Below are 19959 nucleotides of genomic sequence, written 5' to 3'. Positions count from 1 at the left end.
CGGCTAAAAAAAAATCATAAGGCAGGAATCCTGGTTAGTATGACCTACTTGATATTTAGCTCTGTGATGTAGGTGGATATAAAATAGCTTTTAAACAATGATTTTACATAGGAATGTTAGATATTTATTCAGAGATTGGCCATATATTGGGGGGGAGGGTATCCCCTCCTAAAAGCCAAAACATAAAAACCACTCAAGAAAAATGCCATGTAAGCTATGATTGCAAATGACTAATGGAATGTAATTTTAGTGGAATATGAAAAATACATTTCCTTTTATAATAAAGACCTAAGTTGTTTCTTTTTGAAGCCTTACAAACAAAATTCAACTATTAAAAAAGTGTAGCGATAGCTTTAGAAAATCTTTTGCCTTTTATGAAATAAAGGACTTTGATAAGATTACTTATAAACTTGTTAACAACCTGTTACTGTATATCATGGATGTTTCTAGATACTGTGGGGGCCCCTGGGGATGGAATATTCATTTTTGGCTGAACAATGGCCTATTATTTTTAGATAAAAGTGAATTAAGATGAAACCTTTTGATCTCCCCAAACCACCATTTTTACAAGTTAGTGAATTAACATGAAATGGTTTTCAGAGTTGGGGCCAGAGCACGCTGTAGTCAGGAAACCACACCTCTAAGAGTTTTCCACCAGCTTCTCAGGCTGGCCTCAGGGGATTTCTAACAGCAGGACAGTACTCTAGGCTTCCCGTGGTTACCTCCAAAAACAAACTCAGTGGAACTGGAACTTCCACGTATTAGGCTGATGGCTCTTCTTGCACAGTTGCTTACAAAACAGTTAAGGATCAGTAAAAAAAAAATTTTTTTCATCTTTAATAGGAATTCACTAATTTGCAAATGATGTCAGGCTGGATATTGTGCTGACAAGGTTAATTAGCCATAATTCATGGTTGCCGTCAAAGACAATATGGTCTGATACAAAGATTCAGAACTGTTAATTATTATAGTAATAGGAATTATGGTAGTACTATTTTAGTAATTATTTAACGGTAATATTTAACAATAATTTTTAATAATTTAATAATAATAATAATAATTACGGTCCAGGCTCCGTGCTAGGCAATCTGCACATATTAGCTCTGAATGTGGTCATCAACCATCGGAGGTAGGTAGCAATATGTTCATTTTCCAGATGCAGAAACTGAGCTTTAGGGAGGGTGAGCAACTTGTCCAAGGCCACACAGGCAGTCACTGAGGAAGGTGGGAAACAGAGCTTTGAAGGCTGACATACAAGAACATAGAGATGAGCGCACAAACGTTTGCAAGATACACATGCGACATGCTCTCTTCCTTTCCTTGAACATTCACTCAGTGGCCTTCTAGTGAGGGAGGTGAAAGGCAGCAAGTTCTGTTGGAATTATGATACGTTATTTGATTTGCTGGGGAGCAGAAGGGTTAGTGGAAGGCGGTGTGTTTTAGAAGAAATATGTAATCGACTTTCCCCATGACCAGAAGCTGTTGGAGTGAACATCCAAGATGTCCGCCCGGGAGATTTTCTACCTGCTTTTCTGCCTCTTGTCCTGTACTTTTGGTATTTCTTCTGCTCTTAGCGTCAGTGAGTCAACGGCATGTTTTTAGCTCTCCCCGTGTGCACAGAAGTGGACCCTAACTGAACAGGGGTGTGTAATTACCATGGGCCAAATATGCGTGCCAGTCTTTCCTGCCAACAGGAGGTCAGGATGGTGGTGGTGGTGTGTGTGTGTGTGTGGGGGGGGGTGTATGGAAGAACAGAATATATAAAATAAAATTATCTATAAATATATTTAATTCATTTTAAGTCTCAAAATCGCTCAAGGGTATTTTTTTTAGTTGGGCAATTAAACCTGTTCCCCTTGGCACGTTCTAATAAGTTCATACATGGAAGCCTGAGAGAAATCAATCCTTTAATGCCTCACAAGTAGAAAAGGAAATTATAGAATGATGTAGCTGGGAGGGACCCCAGAGATCTAGTGTTTCATGGAATATTCATGTCCTCGATCTGTTAATAGGTGTTTTGCAAAAGACCTTACTTTACCATGGTCAGGGAAGATGTGGAAAATGCTAGGTTAGAGTTAAATAGGTTTCTTACCTGTGGAACTTGACGGCCTTTAATATGCTAATGTGCTTTGTCAATCTACAACGTAGACTGTAGACTGTAGTGTTTCAACACTTATTTAACCCCCTTCCCCCTAAATTCTTTTTGTGAGAAATGCAGGTCTAGCTGAGGCGGCTCCTGGAGTCTCTATGAAGATGGCAGCTGACACCTTTTTGAGAGCAAGGAAGTCTGAAGGGGAAGGAAGGATAGATCATTTGCTCCTGTTACGTGCCAGGAATTCTCAGTGAGATAGCTTTACCCTAGAGGCTCGGAGAAGGCTGACAGGCACCTCGGCAAACAGGGCTCCCCTTCTCTGTGAGCCACACCGCAGAGAAGTGTGAACACAGCACAAAGGGGTGATCTGCCCCTTAAAATCAGGAAAGTGTATTTATCCCTGACCTAGCCCCCTGGGGACATGTGAAGGGGGAAGGGGGGGCTGTCACCAGGCCAAAATCACAAAGCTAATCTGAGTCTTTGCCTGGACAAACTGGGCATGTGAGTTTAGATTGAGAAGTACCAGTTTAAAAGCTCTGAGAGCTTTTAGGATGAAAGTATGCATTGTAACGCTCCAAGAACGAGGTAGTGTGTAGGATATTTAAGTTGCTTGACCATGCAGCTCTTGCTTTGTGCGGCGTGTGGGAGGCAGTCCTGTTCTGAGGAAAGCCCTTTGGGAAACGCTGATCTAATCCGACCTTCTCATTTTACCAGTGAGCAGCTAAGGACAAGGTATTTCTTCTGTGGGGCCCTTTCAGGTCCCTTTCTCCATCACTGTAACACAGTTGTTGGAACTAACCTGACCAACTTGGAGGGCAGCTTTGGAGAGATTTCTTCAGTTCATAACCCCTTTTTGTATGTTTCAAGGGGAAATTTACTCTATATACCTAGAAGTTTCATTGTCAAAAACCACAGATTAATTCAAGCAACGTGTATAGAATATCGCCTATGCCCAAAGACCCTTTCCGTACAGTGGTGGTCTACAAAGATGTAAATTAGTTCTTGCTAGACAGGGCATTAATAATAATGATAAATATGATATTGATGGCAATACTATGAACAGCTAACATTTATCGAATGCCTTTCTGTTTGTCAGGCACTATACCAAGTACTTCAATTCTCCCAACACCGAGTGAGGTGAGGATGGTAATGATTCTTTTTTCACAGTGAGGATACTCAGGTGAGGAGAGGTTAAGGAATTATTCCAAGGTCACATACAGCTGGAGAAAAGACGGCGTACACAGAAAGGTGGGGCAGCATGTGAAGCTTTCCTTACCAGTGATGCAAAGGGCTGTATGAATTTAGCGAAAAGAAAAATAAGTTTTGAAAGACTTGATCAGTGCAAGTGTCAGTTAAGCGGTGGACAATTATGGTTAGTCACCCATGTCTCCTCCCTCTGGAGAACAACACCTCCTTACCTTGGAGGAACTCCAAAGACACTGTGGGGTCTGGCTATGTGGTTGGCCACATTGCCTTGAGCTGGACCAGAGTCTTTGGGAATTTGGGGATTAGAACCAAGGGAAGAGGTCTTCTTCTTGGCTGGTAAAACTGTAAATGCTTGTTGTGAGATGTTCATGCCTTGTCCTCAGCCCTGTGGAAGGAGCTAGGCTTTAGTAGGAGAAACAATGTTGGAGGTGGAGAGATGGAGGAGTAGATCTTCTGGTCATCTCTGAGGCTTGGAGGCTGAGTCCTCTTCTTTACTGGGGCAGAGGATTTACTACCCTCTCTTCTGGGAATGATACTGCCCTTCCTTGCAAAAGAAAATGTTATTAGACAGTGATTTAAAAACCCCTACGCCGTAGGGATATACACAGATCCTCAGAAGTGTTGAGGCTCTGTCTGTTGGGTGCTACAGGGGAATGGGCTCTTGGGGGCCCAAGGAGAAAGTGGAGGTAAAAAGATAAACAAAAATACAAAAAAACCACAACAACCACCCAACTTTGGTGCTTAAAACGATAGCTAAAAGTCCCAACAGGATTCCATTGATGGCTTCAGTGTTTTCCCCATCACACTTCAGTGATACTAATAAAAACAGGAGGGGCCATACAAGAATTCCGACCCACTGCACATGCGTCTTAGCCACTCCCTTGATCTCACAGAAAGCCTTCCTTTTCTCATCTGTAAAATGGGAAAGATAATGAATGCCATTCCTTCTTTTGTTTTGATCCTCCAAAGAGAAAACAGATGAAAAGCCTTTTGTATGCAAAACAGCATGTAAGTGTGAGCTCCTGATCACACTCATCTTACTGTGATCAAACACTTTATAACCCTGCAGCAAGTCAAGCTTAGTCCCAGCAAGTGGACGGTATTTGGGGAGAGGAGAAGAAGCAGTGATTTCAGGACAGTCGCCTTAGTGGGTGCAAAAATGCTTGGAGGGTGAAAGGTGATAGAAGCAAATAATAATAATAATTGTTTCTTCCCTCTTCGGATTTTATTCCTTTGGTCCATTCTCTCTTCACTTCTGTTTTCTATGGAGTATTTCTCGGTTTGGGGTTTTAGATGGGCTTTATGGAGACAAGGCAGAACATTCGTAACCCCCACAGAATGACAAGATGCATGGAAAGGACCCAGAACAGTTCCTGTTTAATTTGAATTTATTCATTCATTCCTGGTAGGATATTAAACAGGGCTTTATCCTTCTCCTATTTAAAGTGATTAATCTGGGTAGGAGTTCAGCAGTGTGGACAAATACAGAATGGGACCAGTCTGTTTCTAAGCCTGAGCTGGGCTAGGGAGGGTGAGAGGAGTAAGAAGAATAAAGAAATACATGTCTGTGTTGCTGTTGTTGCAACCACAACAAACAAGGGGGAAAAAAGTTTCCACGCCGAGGATCCTGCTGCCTGGAGAGAGCCCAGGGAAAAGTGTGGATGGCTGGGTGGGTCCTGCTGGATTGAGGGGCCTGACAGTCTGTGATTCCCTGGAACAAATGGTAGTGGTGGGGTGTGTACACACAGACACACATGCAACGCTCAGCCTCCAATTTCAGCGCTGGCAGAAGATAACAATTCTCAGTTCGCCTTTCCAGGGTTATTTTTGGCCAGGGCCGTTCGCTGGTGGCAAAAGGTTCAGCCCCCTCCCAACTCCCTCCCTCGTCCTTGTTCTAAAGAGAAACTTGGGCTTGTAAACGGCTCATTTGCAGGGAGACCGGGAGACAGGGCTGCGGTGGGAGGGGAGAGGGAGTGGGGGTCTGGGAGAGGTCCCCAAATCCTGCTCAAGCTCTTAACACCCCCCGGGCTGTTTTTTAGCAGAGGGTGTGCTCGGGAGGGAAGCCATCGCCAGGGAAAGCTGGGGCCAGACGCGCGAGGAGGGTCGCCGGGGTCGGGCTAGCTGGCCCTGGGAGCGGGCTCTGGGACACCCCGAAAGTGAGTCCAGCTGGGGCACGACCCCGCCGGCGCCTCGGGCGATCCGGCCGGAGAGGGAGTTGAGCAGGAGCAAACTTTCTTGGAAGGTAGAGGCCGAACTCTGCCGGGGCGGCGCGGGGCGGCGCGGGGAGGGAGGACAGACGGTGCCGCGGGAGGGCGCAGGGCGCGCGGGCAGGCTGCGGAGGGGGCCGGGGCGCGAGGCGGAGCCCGGGCTCGCAGCCAAGCGGGTGGGGGGGCCCGGCGGGCTGCAGATTCCCTCCGACTCCCGGGAGCCGCGGCAGGACCGGCCAGGAGGCGCCATGGAGGGGAGCCCCATCCCGGTGCTGACGGTGCCCACCGTGCCCTACGAGGACCAGCGGCCGGCCGGCGGCGGGGGGCTGCGGCGGCCCACCGGCCTCTTCGAGGGCCAGCGCAACTACCTGCCCAACTTCATCCAGAGCGTGCTGTCGTCCATCGACCTGCGCGACCGCCAGGGCTGCACCATGGTGGTGGGTAGCGACGGCAGGTATTTCAGCAGGACGGCCACCGAGATCGTGGTACAGATGGCTGCGGCCAACGGGGTGAGTGACCTGCCCCGGCCGACCCTCGCCTCCCGCCGCGCCGCCGCCCTGCCCCCTCTTGCCTGCCGCCCCCTGGGCGCGCCCCACCCCCACCTCAGCGCCTCGGCTATCCCAGGCCCTTTCCTCCCGGGTCCCCTCGAGGGAACCTGCCTCGTCGCCCTGAGCTCTCCCCGGCTCCCTGCCCACGTCCCGCACCTGCCCGCGTGCCTTTTGGGCCTTCTCTTCCCCAGCCCTTTAAAGCCATCTCTTCGGACCGCGTTCACTACCTTCCCTCCCCCCACTTCTTCCTAAGCCACCAACATAGTGGTTTTTCACCTCTTTCCTTCTTTTTTCTCCTCTGTCCTATTGCAGTCCTCTTCTCCCACCCTAAATTTTGGCTCTGCCAGATTTAACAGTAGTGTCTCAAACGCACACATGCGTCCACACACACGCGCGCACGGACACACACACACTCCATTGTTGATCCCTGACATGTTAGGCAAGAGTGGACCCTAAAGATTTTTAATATAAGTGGTTGTTAACCCAGTGGAATTACTTCACTATGAATCTGATCCGGGTAGGGATGGGGTGGAGATCAATTTGATGTCATACAGCCTGGGCTCTCAGTTGTGTGTGCGCATGTGTGTGTGTGTGTGTGTGTGTGTGTGTGTGTGTATTTGGGGGGGTATCTCTCAATAATCTGAAATGAGACTTGTCATGCCTTTCTTTAAAGCATTTCCTAACTTCTCTGCAAGAGGCTCTTTGAGGGTTGACAGAGTTTTTGTGCCACTTCTCCTTATCAGTTTTCATCCTCATTTCCTTTCTCTTCTCCCACGACCTCTGCAGACCTTGGGTTTTTCTCCTTCTCCCTCCTTCCGTTCTGTCCTACAGCTAGAAACACCTTCTGGCATCATCCCCATACCCCCCATATCCTCCTTCCCAAATCTTGCGGCCTCTGCGGACTTCGGCAAGACGGACACCTCACTTCAGAGGTCTTGGTGGGAAACATTGTCTAAAAGAGTCATTTCAGCCTTGTTCATACAGTCAGATCCCCAAACTTAGCACATTTAGGTGGAATCCCTACAGATGTATAAATGAGTGAGAACGTTTAAAAAAAAGTGAAACTAAACAACTCTCTGGCATGTAGATTCCCTTTCTCCTTCCCAATCCCCTCCTTTTAATTTTCTCCCTTCCTTTCTTTTTTTAACTTTTGGGTTTGTCCATGCTCCATGTTTGTCTGCTCTGATTCCCCTCTCTCAGTGTTTTAGGGGTGGGGAAAGTGGAATCTTTTTTTCCTAAAGAAAATAACCCAAAAGCAATTGGGAGAAAAGTGCCGAGGGGTGACATGGGTGGTAGAGCTGTGATTTCCAACCCCAGCAGACGATGTGGCTGGTGACACAGAACTTGTATTTCTCGCTGGCTCCTTACTTGGGATTGATGAAAGTTGGCTTGAATCAGGGTGTTGGAGAGAGGTTGACAAATGGTCTTTTACTCCTGTCTGACAAAGCTGTTCCCGTGGAGTGATGGAGAGTAAGGAGCCTTGGGGGAGCTAGGGCAGCTCTCATAATCCTTCCTGGGCCAACTTTTCCCAGGGAGTGAGAAAAACATCCACTTATTTATTGTGGGTGAGGATATTTTTGAAGCTACAGTTGTCGATTTGCATGGAAAGGTATTATTACGCTTGCTTATTTCTTGGCACACGTTCCCATCAAGACTCTCCAGCTTCTTAGTTCAGTGGGTCTTCTCTGATAAACTCGTTTTATTAATGTTAAGGGTGGAGTTTATTTTAGGAGATAGTTAGCATATGTTAAGAAACCGTTAAAATAGAGCTACGCTTAACCTTGCGGTTGTTACAAGGGATGGAATGACGAGTCTCAGTCCACACGGAAACACCATCTCTTAAATAATCTGAAAGTATTACTTCTAGAATGGGTGAGTATGGGTGAAAGGAGTGGTCAACATTTATCAAAGTTTCAGACAGCCAATTTTAACCAGTCTTTTCCTCAATTTGTTCACCTTCTTGAGGGCTTTTGCTCGAGCAAATGAACAATCAGAAGGCTGGCTTCAGGAGAAAGGGGGTTTACTGTGAGCAAAATTGGTCTTGAATGATGGCAAATTGATGGGAATGAACTTGTCTTCTGACTTGGCCTGTGGAGTTACACTCAGGAATGAGGACCTTTGATTCCAAAAACTTTGCCTCTCTTGATTTCCCATTGGATGTTCATAAACAGACTAGAAAAATAGTAGAAAATAGAATTTATTCTCTTTGAACTGACTTGAATCTGACTGGGTGGGCTGCCTCTCTGTATTTGAAAAATCTTGGTTTTGATAGAAAAAGTTAATTTTACTAAGCAGTTTAATATAACAAACTATAGTTGCTCTTTGATTATATAATTGCTAGAGGAGAACAGAAGTTTGGAATTTCTAAAACGATGAACTGCACTATCAAAGTTTTAATAGTTCGAAATAGATTCTCAGGTGTATACCCTGTACAATTTGGGATAAAAGTTTTTTTATTGTAAAATTATGAAAATTTCAAACTTTCAGAAAAGCGGAGAGAATAGATAAATAACATCCATATGCCCATACCCTAGGCTGTTAACATTTTTCCTATATTTGTTTCATCTTTTTTTGAGGGCTAAAGTGTTTTAAAGTATATTTTAAAAATGACATTTTATCCCTAAATTCAGTATGGATCTCTAAAAACTAAGAACAATTTTCTTGATAGTTACAATATCATTATCATCCCCAACAAAATAAAAAAGGATTTCTTCAATTATTACCCAGTCCACATTCAGATTTCCTCAATTATTCTGAAATGTCTTTTATAGCTGTTTTTTCAGACTTGTTTCTTCTAATCAAGGAACACACGTTGCATTTAGTTATGTCTTAAAATCTCCTTTAACCTAGAAAATATCTCCCTCTTTATTTTTATTTTTTGTTAATGAAATTAACTTACTGAAGAGACTAGGTTGATTGGTTGTCCTGTAGAATAGCCCCCCTTTGCCCCCTTTCTGGAATTTTTTTTTTCTTATGATGTCATTTAACTTTTCATTATATTCCCCGTGTGTGTGTGTGTGTGTGTGTGTGTGTGTACTAGAAATTAGTTCTAAAGGTTTAATTAGATTCAGGCTTAACTTTTTTTTTTTTGCAAGACTATTTCTTAGGCGATGGTGTATATTCATGTTGTATCATGTCAGGAAACAATCTCTGATTGACCCGTTGTTCATGATGCTGAGATGATTATAGGGCTGTTGTGGTGATTGCCTCTGTCTTCCAGTATTTTCTCCCTCGGACCTGGCCAGTAGCCTGTGGGGTGAGGTTTATACCATGTGAATATCCAGTACTCAGTTGTTTTAGCATCCATTAGAAATCCTGGATTGAGTGGATTATTTCGTTAGGGGTTTCAAAATGATTTTTGAATTTTCTAATTCCATCTACATGCTTCAGCTAGCATTTTTCTAGAAACTGGGTGTTTTCCTCACTATTGAGCTATCCCATAATATAGTTCTTTCTGGAAAAGCAGAATATATATTTATTTCTCTCTCTTTTTAAGTTATAAATTTTCAGAGTCAGGATTTGGTGAAATAGCCACTTCCCCTGTTGGCACATGAATTTGTTTGGCTTTGCTTTTGCTCTTTTGAGTATCACTGTGAACTCTTAAACTTTTATATAATCCATTTGAGTGGATTTGTAAATAAGTGAGAAGATGTTTCTTACCTGTTTTTGTAATTTTTATGTGGCTGTGTGAACTTACCTAAAAAGTCCCCAGAAGTATTTTAATTCTCTTTTAAAGGTACAGACTGTCATGCCATGTAGCGCAACAGAAAAAGAACTACTAAGTATGAGAGTAAATAGCATCATTTAAATGAATTGAAAAACTTAGCTTGTTACTAATTTAAACTTAGTTTGTAACTAAGTGACTTTTTATCCTATTTCTTTTTCCCTCTGCTTCAGATACTCTTCAAGGATTTAGATCCTCTAGATATCAATTTATTTTAATCTCGTAAAGATTTCAAGAGCTAAATGTAAATAATGGCTACATTATGAATAAGTCCCTTTGCCTTTTTTCTGGGTGGATCCATCTGAGACTAAGGGCATCTCTCTGTTTCTCATCTTTGTTCTAATCTTTTTTTTTTTCTTTTCTTTTTTTTTTTTTGGTCCTAAAATACCTTTAATATTGGACAGATGGCAGCACTGTGTCTGCCTGAAGATGTTTCTGACTTTTTCTAAAGTCTTCTGTCTCTGGAGATGACACGGTGTATCATTCCTGTCCAGTAGAACTTTTAGAACTCTTTGAGATGATGGAAAGGTTCTGTAATCTACCCTAGCCACTAGCCACATGTGATTATCAAACACTTGAAATGTACCCAGTATGACTGAAGAACTGAATCTTCTATTTTATTTAATTTTAATTAATTAAAGTTTAAGTTTAAGTAGCTGCGAGTGATTAATAGCTACCATATTAGATAGCACAGCTCTATAATTCAGCACTTAAAATGTACACTTTTTTTTTAATGGATCGAAACTGTTACAACCAAGAGCGACTATAAGGTAAATAAAGGTAGGTCACCAAACACTACAAATGCATATTTGGCAAACCCCAAACCAGATTTCTTCATGTGATAACCACACTCTGTTTTGACTTGAGCCTGGTAGACAATTGAGGTCTGGTAGAAAAAGCGCTATATCAGCAGCTGGAAGGCTCACTTTCTTTTCCTATCTCTGCCATACATGTTGCAGAGCAAATGCTTTAGCCTCTTGAAATACCTGGAAACCACTTGTTTCCCCATCTATAAATTGGGTATGACAGCATGGCTGAGTTATCCTGGGAATCAAATGAAAGTGTTATGTAACATCCATAGCTTTAAGAAATGTAAGAGAATATTATTATGGTCCACTGACTATATCTCCTGAAATAACAATTTGCCCATATTGAATAAAACAACTTATAGCTCTGTTGCAAGTTTTAGCCAAGAGAAAATCCATTTGTTGATTAGCTGCACACTATGCTGGCCACATGGTGATCAGCAATGGTAATAATCATATTAGCATACAGTTCGGCTTACAGAATGAGTTCAGCTTCCAAGAATTTCTCAATGTCTTGTGAAATCTTTTAGAGGTGGAGGTTGACATGCAATGGTATGAAGAAGGCTGGGTCAGCAAGGGACTTGGGTGTGCCTCCCAGGTGGGTGTTTGTACCAGTCGTGTTTGATTCCAATGGGCCGTGCAAAGGTGGTTGTTCCAAAGAATGGGAATGCGCTTGCCTTGACATTTACTAGAGCTATCTGGGGAACAAATTTTGATGTCCCAAAGAAGAGGAGCATAGATTTGGAAGGAAGGCAGAGTGGAATATGGCGGTGTGTGGGACATAGGGAGGGAAGAAAAAGGAAGCAAGAGAGGGAAGCCTGTGTTTCAACACATAAGGTTTCTTTCCTGGGATGGATCTGGAAGTCTGGGGTTGGCTGGCTTTGGGTCTTATCTCTCGAAGGGAAAAGGCACTGGGTGGTGATTTTTCTGTATTTTCTACTGGTGTTCACTATGGAATAGGTGAATGGAATGAGTTCCTATGGCCCAGACTTTAGGAAGGGCAGGTGTGTAACACACAAGAAAGCCCTAAAAAGCTTGTCATAACTTTCTCTCGCTTCCCTTCCTAAATCCCCATCCCCGAATTGTGGAAACAGGAAATCTATTATATGAGCAATAGTCAATTTTAGGGTGCCCTTAGTTCCATCTGTCTCCCTGTTCAGTCAGTTCATTCTTGAATCTTTTAGCCTCAAGTCGTCATTCACTTTTTTTTATGAGGAAGGAAAAGGAATGGGAGCTGTTTTAAGAACAGCTGGGCCCTCCCAGTTGCTGGGGTGGGTTATTTTAAGCTTTGTTTAATGTGTCCAGAGACCCAGATGACATTTTTAACTAAGCTGCGTTATTAAATCTTGTGATAAAGCATAATGATGTTTATTGAAAAGACAGACACACATCAGCAACATTATGTGTGAAACTTGCCCAAGGAATTTTCTATAAAACATCTGTTCTCTTTGAGCCCTTGGTGAACTCTGGAAGTTTGATAGTTTCTGTACAGACTTGAGGGATAGAAGTTGGAACCTATTTTTGAGGAATCTAAGCATAGGTATTGGCTTCACTAACTTTAACCTTCATGATTTGGGCCCTGGCTACTCTTCTGTTAGACAAGAGTAACGTAAACAAATACTGGGATAGGATTTGAACAGGATTATTTGAGAATAATAGGCAGGGGGTGGAAAATGGACTGAATTTCCCAGGGATTTTTAAATTGAAGGTAGAAAACTCAATGTCCTTTGTTAGCCTACAGCTTTGACAGTTAATTGCAAACACTCAAGATTTGGCCAATATGCCTTTAATGTTTATACTTGTGGAACCAAAGGAAAAGCTTTAGGTCTTTTCGTCTGACTTGACTCTCATTAGTTATGAGCAACAGGATATCTAGAATATACACAAGACTTGTTAAAATCCACGTCTTCTGAATCTTTAAATATCTTTCATATCCTACATTTTTAGTGACGGTCCAATTTTGGAGTGATGCTTGTATCTGTATGAAGAGAAAATTTTCAGGAAATTCAAAGAAATTCTTCTTCTCGGTATCAAGTCACAGAAATTGTTCTTTCCCTTTCCAAGTCTCTAGGTATAGGTGTTTTGTAACGTAATATTTAATTATTACCTTTCTTTTGTTTTCCTCCTGTTTTGTAGCTAGGGGTATCTAGTTTTATATTTAAGGCTTTCTAATGGAAAGGGAAAAGAAGTTGAAATCAGAAGACCAGAGTTTATAACAAACGGCTACTAGCTACACTATATGAAAAGCTTTTCCAAATCAGTAAAAAATTCAAAAAATTCAAAAGAAATATTGTCAACTACAACAACAAACATATGAAAAGGAGGTCATCCTTATTAATAACTGAAGAAATACAAACAAAAACAATCCATCAATTTGAAAAAAATCTAAAGTTCTCAGAGTTGGTGTGACTGTTCGAAAATTGTCACGCTAATGGAAGTTCAACTGATAGAATCTTTCAGCCAGGCCGTTGAGCAGTGTGTATCAAAATTAATGGAGTACTTGTCCAATAATCCACCAATCCCTTAATCTAGGAATCTATCCTGTAAATTTCCTAATACACATGTGGAAATGTCTATGTACAAGAATACTCGCCACAGCATTTGCAAATGAAAAACTCGGGAACAGTTTATATGTTCAGTGACAGAGAACAGGCACCTAGTTTATGTCACAAGCATACCACGGATGCATTAAAGCCCGTAAACAAAGGAAGTGGATCCATACAGTACATGAAAAAGATATGAATGATAGTTTGTTCAGTGAAACAAAACAATTAGTAGGTTAAGAAGAATATGGTTCCAACTTCTATCCCTCAAGTCTGTACAGAAACTATCAAACTTCCAGAGTTCACGAAGACCTCAAAGAGAACAAATGTTTTATAGAAAATTCTTCGGGCAAGTTTCACACATCATGTTGCTGGTGTGTGTCTGTCTTTTCAATAAATACCATTATGCTTTATCACAAGATTTAATAACGCAGCTTAGTTAAAAATGTCGTCTGGGTCTCTGGCCACATTAAACAAATCAGTAATGTAGGCATAGAAAATAGGGTTGGAAGAACGTACTCCAGTTAACAGTTAACTGTGAGTATGTCTGGGGTATGTGGATGTGTATGGTGGGGAAGAAGAATCCTTTCTCTTTCTACTCCATATACTTGTCTTTATTGCATACTCATACATGTGTATGCATTGCTCTGATGATTAAACACATCAGGAAAAAATAATAAAGAAAAAAGGAGAAGGTCTGGATTTGAATCCTGATACTACTGTTTGCGACTTGTATGACTGCGGAGAAGTCACGTGGCTTTCTGGGGTTTGTCTCCTCATTTATACAAATAGGGAAAGTAAAACCATTTGCCCCCACATCTTCCAGGTTCGTTGGGAGGATTATTATCAATTATTTATTCTCATAACACAATTATTACATGATATACACTGACTAAAATAAGAGGACCTGGGCATATGCGCTTTGCAGTCTCCGTAGCTTTACTGATCAGAAGGTGCCTGTTGATGTGATCACAGTTGCTTTTGTCAGGCTTCCTGTTGACTTTCGGCTCCCATGCTGTGGGCTAAGGCTTGGGTGGTGACTGCTGAAGTCGCCACCCCATCCCTGCTCCTCGTGTGTGTGCATGCCCGCACACGCACACCCACCCTGCCACGGTACTTGAGGTGGCAACAGCTGCTCTGGCATTGCCTTTCACTCCCAGGACTTTTTTGCAGGGTCTGTACATTATTTCCCGGTAGGAATGAGCTGAGTCAACGCCATGCTTTTCCACCTTCCACCTTTCCGAGGCCCCAGCTGTGTTCATGCAGACCCCCCCACTGAAGCCAGAGCTTAATCTGCTCATTTCATGAGGATTTGCAAGCCTAATGGACTGGGCCATGTGAGAGATTACTGAGAGGAACAGACCGAGCAGAGGCGAAGAGACTCCAGGCTAATCTGCAGAGGCGTCTGAAAATGCACAGCTGCGGGTGCTAGCCATGCATTAAAGTACTTTGTCAGGACGTTTGTCAGGGTGCCTGTTCCTGCAGCCTTGCCGAATGTTTGGTTGGGAGGCATAAGCTTTTTTTGGACAGGATCTCCCAAATGTAAAGTGACAGATGCTAATGTGGAATATAATACAGAAGACCCAGCCCTGCTGTCATAAATAACAGTAAATTGTTTAATCTTGCTGAGTTGTAAATCTATGATTGCCAGAGGTCTTTAGTTCACTGGGACATAGTCTGAGGATGGGGGCACTTAGCAAATGGGCAGTAATTGTTTCCCAACCAGGCAGAAACGGGTCTGGTGGAATTTATTTAAAAAAACACATAAATGCATTTTAACTGATTGTGACAACTACTCAGGAAAAAACACATGGCTATAGAGACTGAGTTTTTTCAGGGGGGGTATGTAGGCAACACACACACATATATTGCAGTCTGTGTATATATATATAAGTATATATACAGACATATATATTCTATCTGTAAAGATGTCAAAGATACTGAGTTTTTCGTTATATATTAGCTTTGTTTATATATATGTGTGTGTGTGTATAAAATTTTTTTTTGTCTACCTATAAAGGTACCAGATGGAAAGTGTTTGGAAGCATTTAGAAAGTTTATCAAGTAGCATATGTATGTGCGCATATGCACCAGGATACCCCCTCCCCCAAATATATATCTTCTTCCCTGGATGTCTTCAAGAGGAGAGTAGAGGTCAGAAATGTTTGAAGACTACGTAGAACCGAAGGAGGTGGCTAAATGTTCCCCAATGACCCGTGTTTCTATGATAATCAATAGAATTGGGCTGGAGTTGGATGGACCGATTGTAAGAAACATTAAGTAGAAGAAATCATACTGTTCTAGGCGGGAATCTATCTTGCAAGAACGGCTCTCTGCAGTGAGCTCAACAACACGAGTAAGTTAGCAGGTTGGCATAGCATTTACTAGCAGATGGTACAAGTCAGAGGCACAGATCTGAAAATGAAGTGCTCCAGGTCAAGATGAGGTTACGGTTGTGGTCCTGTCACTCCTTACCATGGACTTCAGCAGTTTCTCAGTGAGCAGGCTTGGTGGTTAAAGAAGAAAGAAGACATTGTATTTATGTAGGCATGTTACAACTAGTTTGCTATTTCATTGTTGTCAAGCTACATTCAGTTTAATTTATTTCATAGCCTGAGTTTAGTCTTCAAACATGTTTTTAGTTTCACATATAAAAACTTTGGGTAAAAGAACACTTTTAAAAAAATTAATTTATTTTCAGGAGAGAGAGCGAGCACGCGTGCATGCGTGCGCACAAATGCCGGAGGGGAGGGGGTGGTGGGGAGGAAGAGAGACTCTCAAGCAGACTGTGCTGAGCGCAGAGCCAGCAGGGGGCTCGATCCCAGGATCCTGAGATCACAACCTGAGCCGAAGCCAAAAGTTGGCCGCTCAACCAACTGTGCCCCCCGGGCGCCCGCAAAAGCACTTTTATATTGGTCAGTAAATGGTGGTACATTTAAATATTGGAAGACTATACATATACTAAAATCATATTGTGGGAGAATATTCAGTGACACAGAAACATAGACACCAGGGAAGGGCTGGGTATATTAAGTGAAAGATGTAGATGACACAACAATTCCTTTTGTAAAAATATGGAAATATGTAAATGAAAGAGAGAGAGAGAGAGAGATTAACAGAGATACCAAGACACAAAGGGTACACACATAATGTGAACAGTGCTCATTTTTAGATTTAGAGATGACTCTTATTTTCTTCTTATGTGTCCTTCCTAAATGTCCAAAAAAGGAACATATATGTATGTTCTATCTATCTATCTATCTATCTATCTATCTATCTATCTATCTAATCTACCTGTAATTAGAAAACCACCACAGGGATGTCTGGCTGGCTCAGTTGGGTTAAGTGGCTGCGTTCTGCTCAGGTCATGATCTCAAGGTGTGGGTTCGAGTCCCCCATCGGGCTCCTTGCTCAGCAGGGAGCCTGCCTCTCCCCTGCCTGCCACTCTCTCTAGCTCTTACTCTCTCTCTCTGACAAATAAATAAATAAAATCTTAAAAAAAAAAAAGAAAACCACTGTAGGTTAGCAAAACAACAACAGATTCATTCGATTCCAATGAATTAAGGAATTCATACTTAAGAGTTAAGAAATGGCATGTGGAAGAGGAAGGAAGACAAGGGAAGCTCCTCGAGTCTTTATTTGGTGCAGACACTGAACTGAAGCTTGCTTGAGTTACCTCCTCTCACTTTACATCTTTTAGGAAACAGAACCAAGACACAGAGGGATCTTGTCCCAAGTCACATAGCCAGTAGGAGGCAAGGGCAGTTTTTATATACTTGTCTGTTGGATAAAAAAATCCCAGCTTATCTCTGGGTAGTCAACTCTGCCTTCTTTTTTCGATCCCAGGACCCCGGGATCACACCCTGAGCCGAAGGCAGACACTTAACGACTGAGCCACCCAGGCGCCCCTCAACTCTGCCTTCTTGACCCAGTAGATCCAGTGGTCCCTCTCCGGGTCTTCAGTCGGGTTGAGCACCTCATAAAATAGCAGCAGACAGGCCCTTTCTTATTTCAGTGATCCAAGTCCTATACTGCAAGGCAAAGATTTCAGTATTTTCCAAGTGCTGAATTGCCTAATTACCAGGAGGGATATAAATTCTAATGCCACCACCCCAATTCTGCACCTGAGGAAAGCTAGATTGCCTGATTCTCAATGAAATCTCCAGAATTGGTGAGCTGGTGGAGGAATAGAGCTTGGGTCAAACTTCTGGGTGCCCATGACTTTTCTGCACCTGTTTAGACGTTAAGGACCGAATGTGAAATCCATCTTGGTTTGATTCCAGTGGTTTCTCATCTCTCCTTCCAGCCCTGAAGTGTGGGTGTAAAGACTTCCAGGGGGACAGGAAGCTGAGGATGGGCTCAGTTGCTCCCATCTGGTCTCCGTGTAACAAAGCATATAACTGCATCATTATCCATGTGCAAATGGAGAAGTCCCTTGATGTTTGGATAACCACATCCATGTCTTGAGTTTGTTATTTCTTAAAATTCCACTTAGCCATCTCCGGCTTACTCATGTGCAGCACTGCACAAAGGCTGGCACGCCTCTCTGACAGCTGGGGCTGAGAGACCGGAGCCCTGCCATCATGGCGGCTTGGCTTGGGGCTTGCTTCGTGGGTTTTGGTTTTTGTTTAACTGCAAAGACAGGAAACAGGCATCTTTGTGTATATGGCTTTCTGTGCACTTTAGAGATGGGCTGTGGTGGTGGCTGTGTGGTCCCGCACAACACTCTGGGAACCATCAAGGAAGCTTCTGTTTATTGCTCTCTTCACTCTCTGATTCACGTTGGGAATGACAGGGATATGACACAGTGAGTGGAGGGTATTGGGGAATGTCATGCTTACTTTTTCTTGTCTCTCTTTGGGACTCTTTTTTTTTTAAATGACTTATATAAAGCTAAAAGGAAGTCATGGTGGGGGGTCCTATTTAAGGGAGTTTACACAGGAAAACAATCCTGCGTTCGTTAGTGTTATTATGTTCCTTGGAGAAACTCATTTGGAGTAAAAAATCTCCCTCTACTCTGAGATCCTAGCCTGCGGGTGTCAACTGCCCATCACTGCTCTCTAGGACTTTGAGCTACTTAGAAACTGAACTCATTGCTAAATCTAATTTAAAAGAGTAGTTTATTAGTGCTCTGAAAAGAGGGAGCCATGAGAAAGAAAATTATTATTTTTTAAAGATTTATTTATTTATTTTGAGAGGAGGGGGAGAAGGAGAGGCAGAGGGAGAGAGAGCATCTCAAGCAGACTCCCCACTGAGCACAGAGCCTGATGCAGGGTTCGATCCCACGACCCTGAGATCATGACCTGAGCTGAAATCAAAACTCAGATGCTTAACTGACTGAGCCACCCAGGTACCCTGAGAAAGAAAATTATTTTAAAAATGAGCTGTATACAGCACCTAGTATAAAGAAATGACTGGTCCGGGAGAAAGCTTTATGAGATAAATGTTCTCTTTTCAGGACACTGGTCCGTGGCATGTGGAGGGGCACACTGATTCCCTTGGCACCTGCTGTGCCAATTCAGGGGTGGAGCAGTACTGATGCAGGCCAGGTGAGGTTGAAGTGTCGGTGGGACGTACCAACATCAATTTAGGAGACTAGACACAGAGAGATGATTAAGTAACGGCCCCCGGGAAATGCACGCTGGCCCCTGCTATGGCCTCTCTTTCCCGAGCCTTTGGAAGTCCTGCCTAGCTAGGAAAAGCTCAAGCTGTGTCTGTCTGTGTATCTGTGTGCCTGGGAAAGCACGTGCCTCAGGTAGGGGTGTGGGCACCTGTGTGATGATGTTCACGTGGCTACCTGTGGGTCCTGGGATCCATACGTGTGTGCTGCCTATTGTGTGTGTACGTGACAGTGCACTGGGGGCCACCTCACACCTCTTTGCAAGGGAGGATGGAAGGACATGTTCCTCAGTGGTGGTGAAGCCCAGGCTGGTTCCCCTTCCTCCAGCCAAAGCCAGACCGCATGGGAATGGGAGCGGCGGTTCCCCCAGGGCCCCCCGTGGGAGCCGCAGGATGCCTTGACGTGGACCCCCTCCCCCTGCCAGGTTGTGGTCTGGGTTTCACTCAGGAATTAAAGTCGGATGCTACCTGCTCCAATGCCCTAAACAAAAGCACCGTTCATTATGTAAGTCGACCATCTTCTCCTCGCAGGGTAGCAGGCTGCTGTATTGGTGGAGGGTGATATTTCTAGGACTTTTTTGGAAAGTGAAATGGTAGTTTAAGGGATAACCTGTGTCTGAAAGTGAATTTTAGGGGCACCTGAGTGGCTCAGTGAGTTAAGCAGTTAAGTGTCTGACTCCTGATTTTAGCTCAGGTCATGATCTCAGGGTCCTGAGATCAAACCTTGCGCCAGGATCTGCACTCAGCGGGGAGTTTGCTTGAGATTCTCTCTCGCTCTCCCTCTGCCCCACCCCCCACTTGCCCACATGCTCTTTCTCTCCTCCTTTCCCTCTCTCTCAAAATAAATAAATCTTTTTTTTAAATTTATTTATTTATTTATTTGACAGAGATAGAGACAGCCAGCGAGAGAGGAAACACAAGCAGGAGGAGCGGGAGAGGAAGAAGCAGGCTCCCCGCAGAAGAGCCTGATGTGGGGCTCGATCCCTTAACGCTGGGATCACGCCCTGGGCCGAAGGCAGACGCTTAAGCACTGTGCCACCCAGGCGCCCCTAAATAAATCTTTTTTAAAAATGAATTTTAAATGTCTGAGGAAGGGGGGGCGCCTGGGTGGCTCAGTCGGTTAAGTGTCTGCCTTCGGCTCAGGTCATGATCCTGGGGTCCTGGGATGGAGCCCTGCATCAGGCTTCCTGCTCAGTGGGGAGTCTGCTTCTCCC

The 19959-nt window shown here is 43.5% G+C and overlaps 1 protein-coding gene across 1 annotated transcript in view; it reads left to right on the top strand.

Moving 5' to 3' along the window:
- Nucleotides 1-5725: 5725 nt before the first annotated feature.
- Nucleotides 5726-19959, top strand: part of PGM5 (phosphoglucomutase 5) — a 182568-nt gene continuing 168334 nt past the window's right edge. The window contains exon 1 of the mRNA XM_040620278.1: nucleotides 5726-6014. Coding sequence (XP_040476212.1) covers nucleotides 5754-6014 — 261 coding nt within the window. The 5' untranslated portion in view covers nucleotides 5726-5753. The remainder of the gene's footprint in view (nucleotides 6015-19959) is intronic.

This window comes from Ursus maritimus, unplaced genomic scaffold (genome assembly GCF_017311325.1).
Source record: "Ursus maritimus isolate PB19 unplaced genomic scaffold, ASM1731132v1 scaffold_34, whole genome shotgun sequence".
Lineage (NCBI taxonomy): Eukaryota > Metazoa > Chordata > Mammalia > Carnivora > Ursidae > Ursus > Ursus maritimus.
Note: the sequence above shows the minus strand (reverse complement) of the source record. Positions and strands in the feature narration are given on the sequence as shown.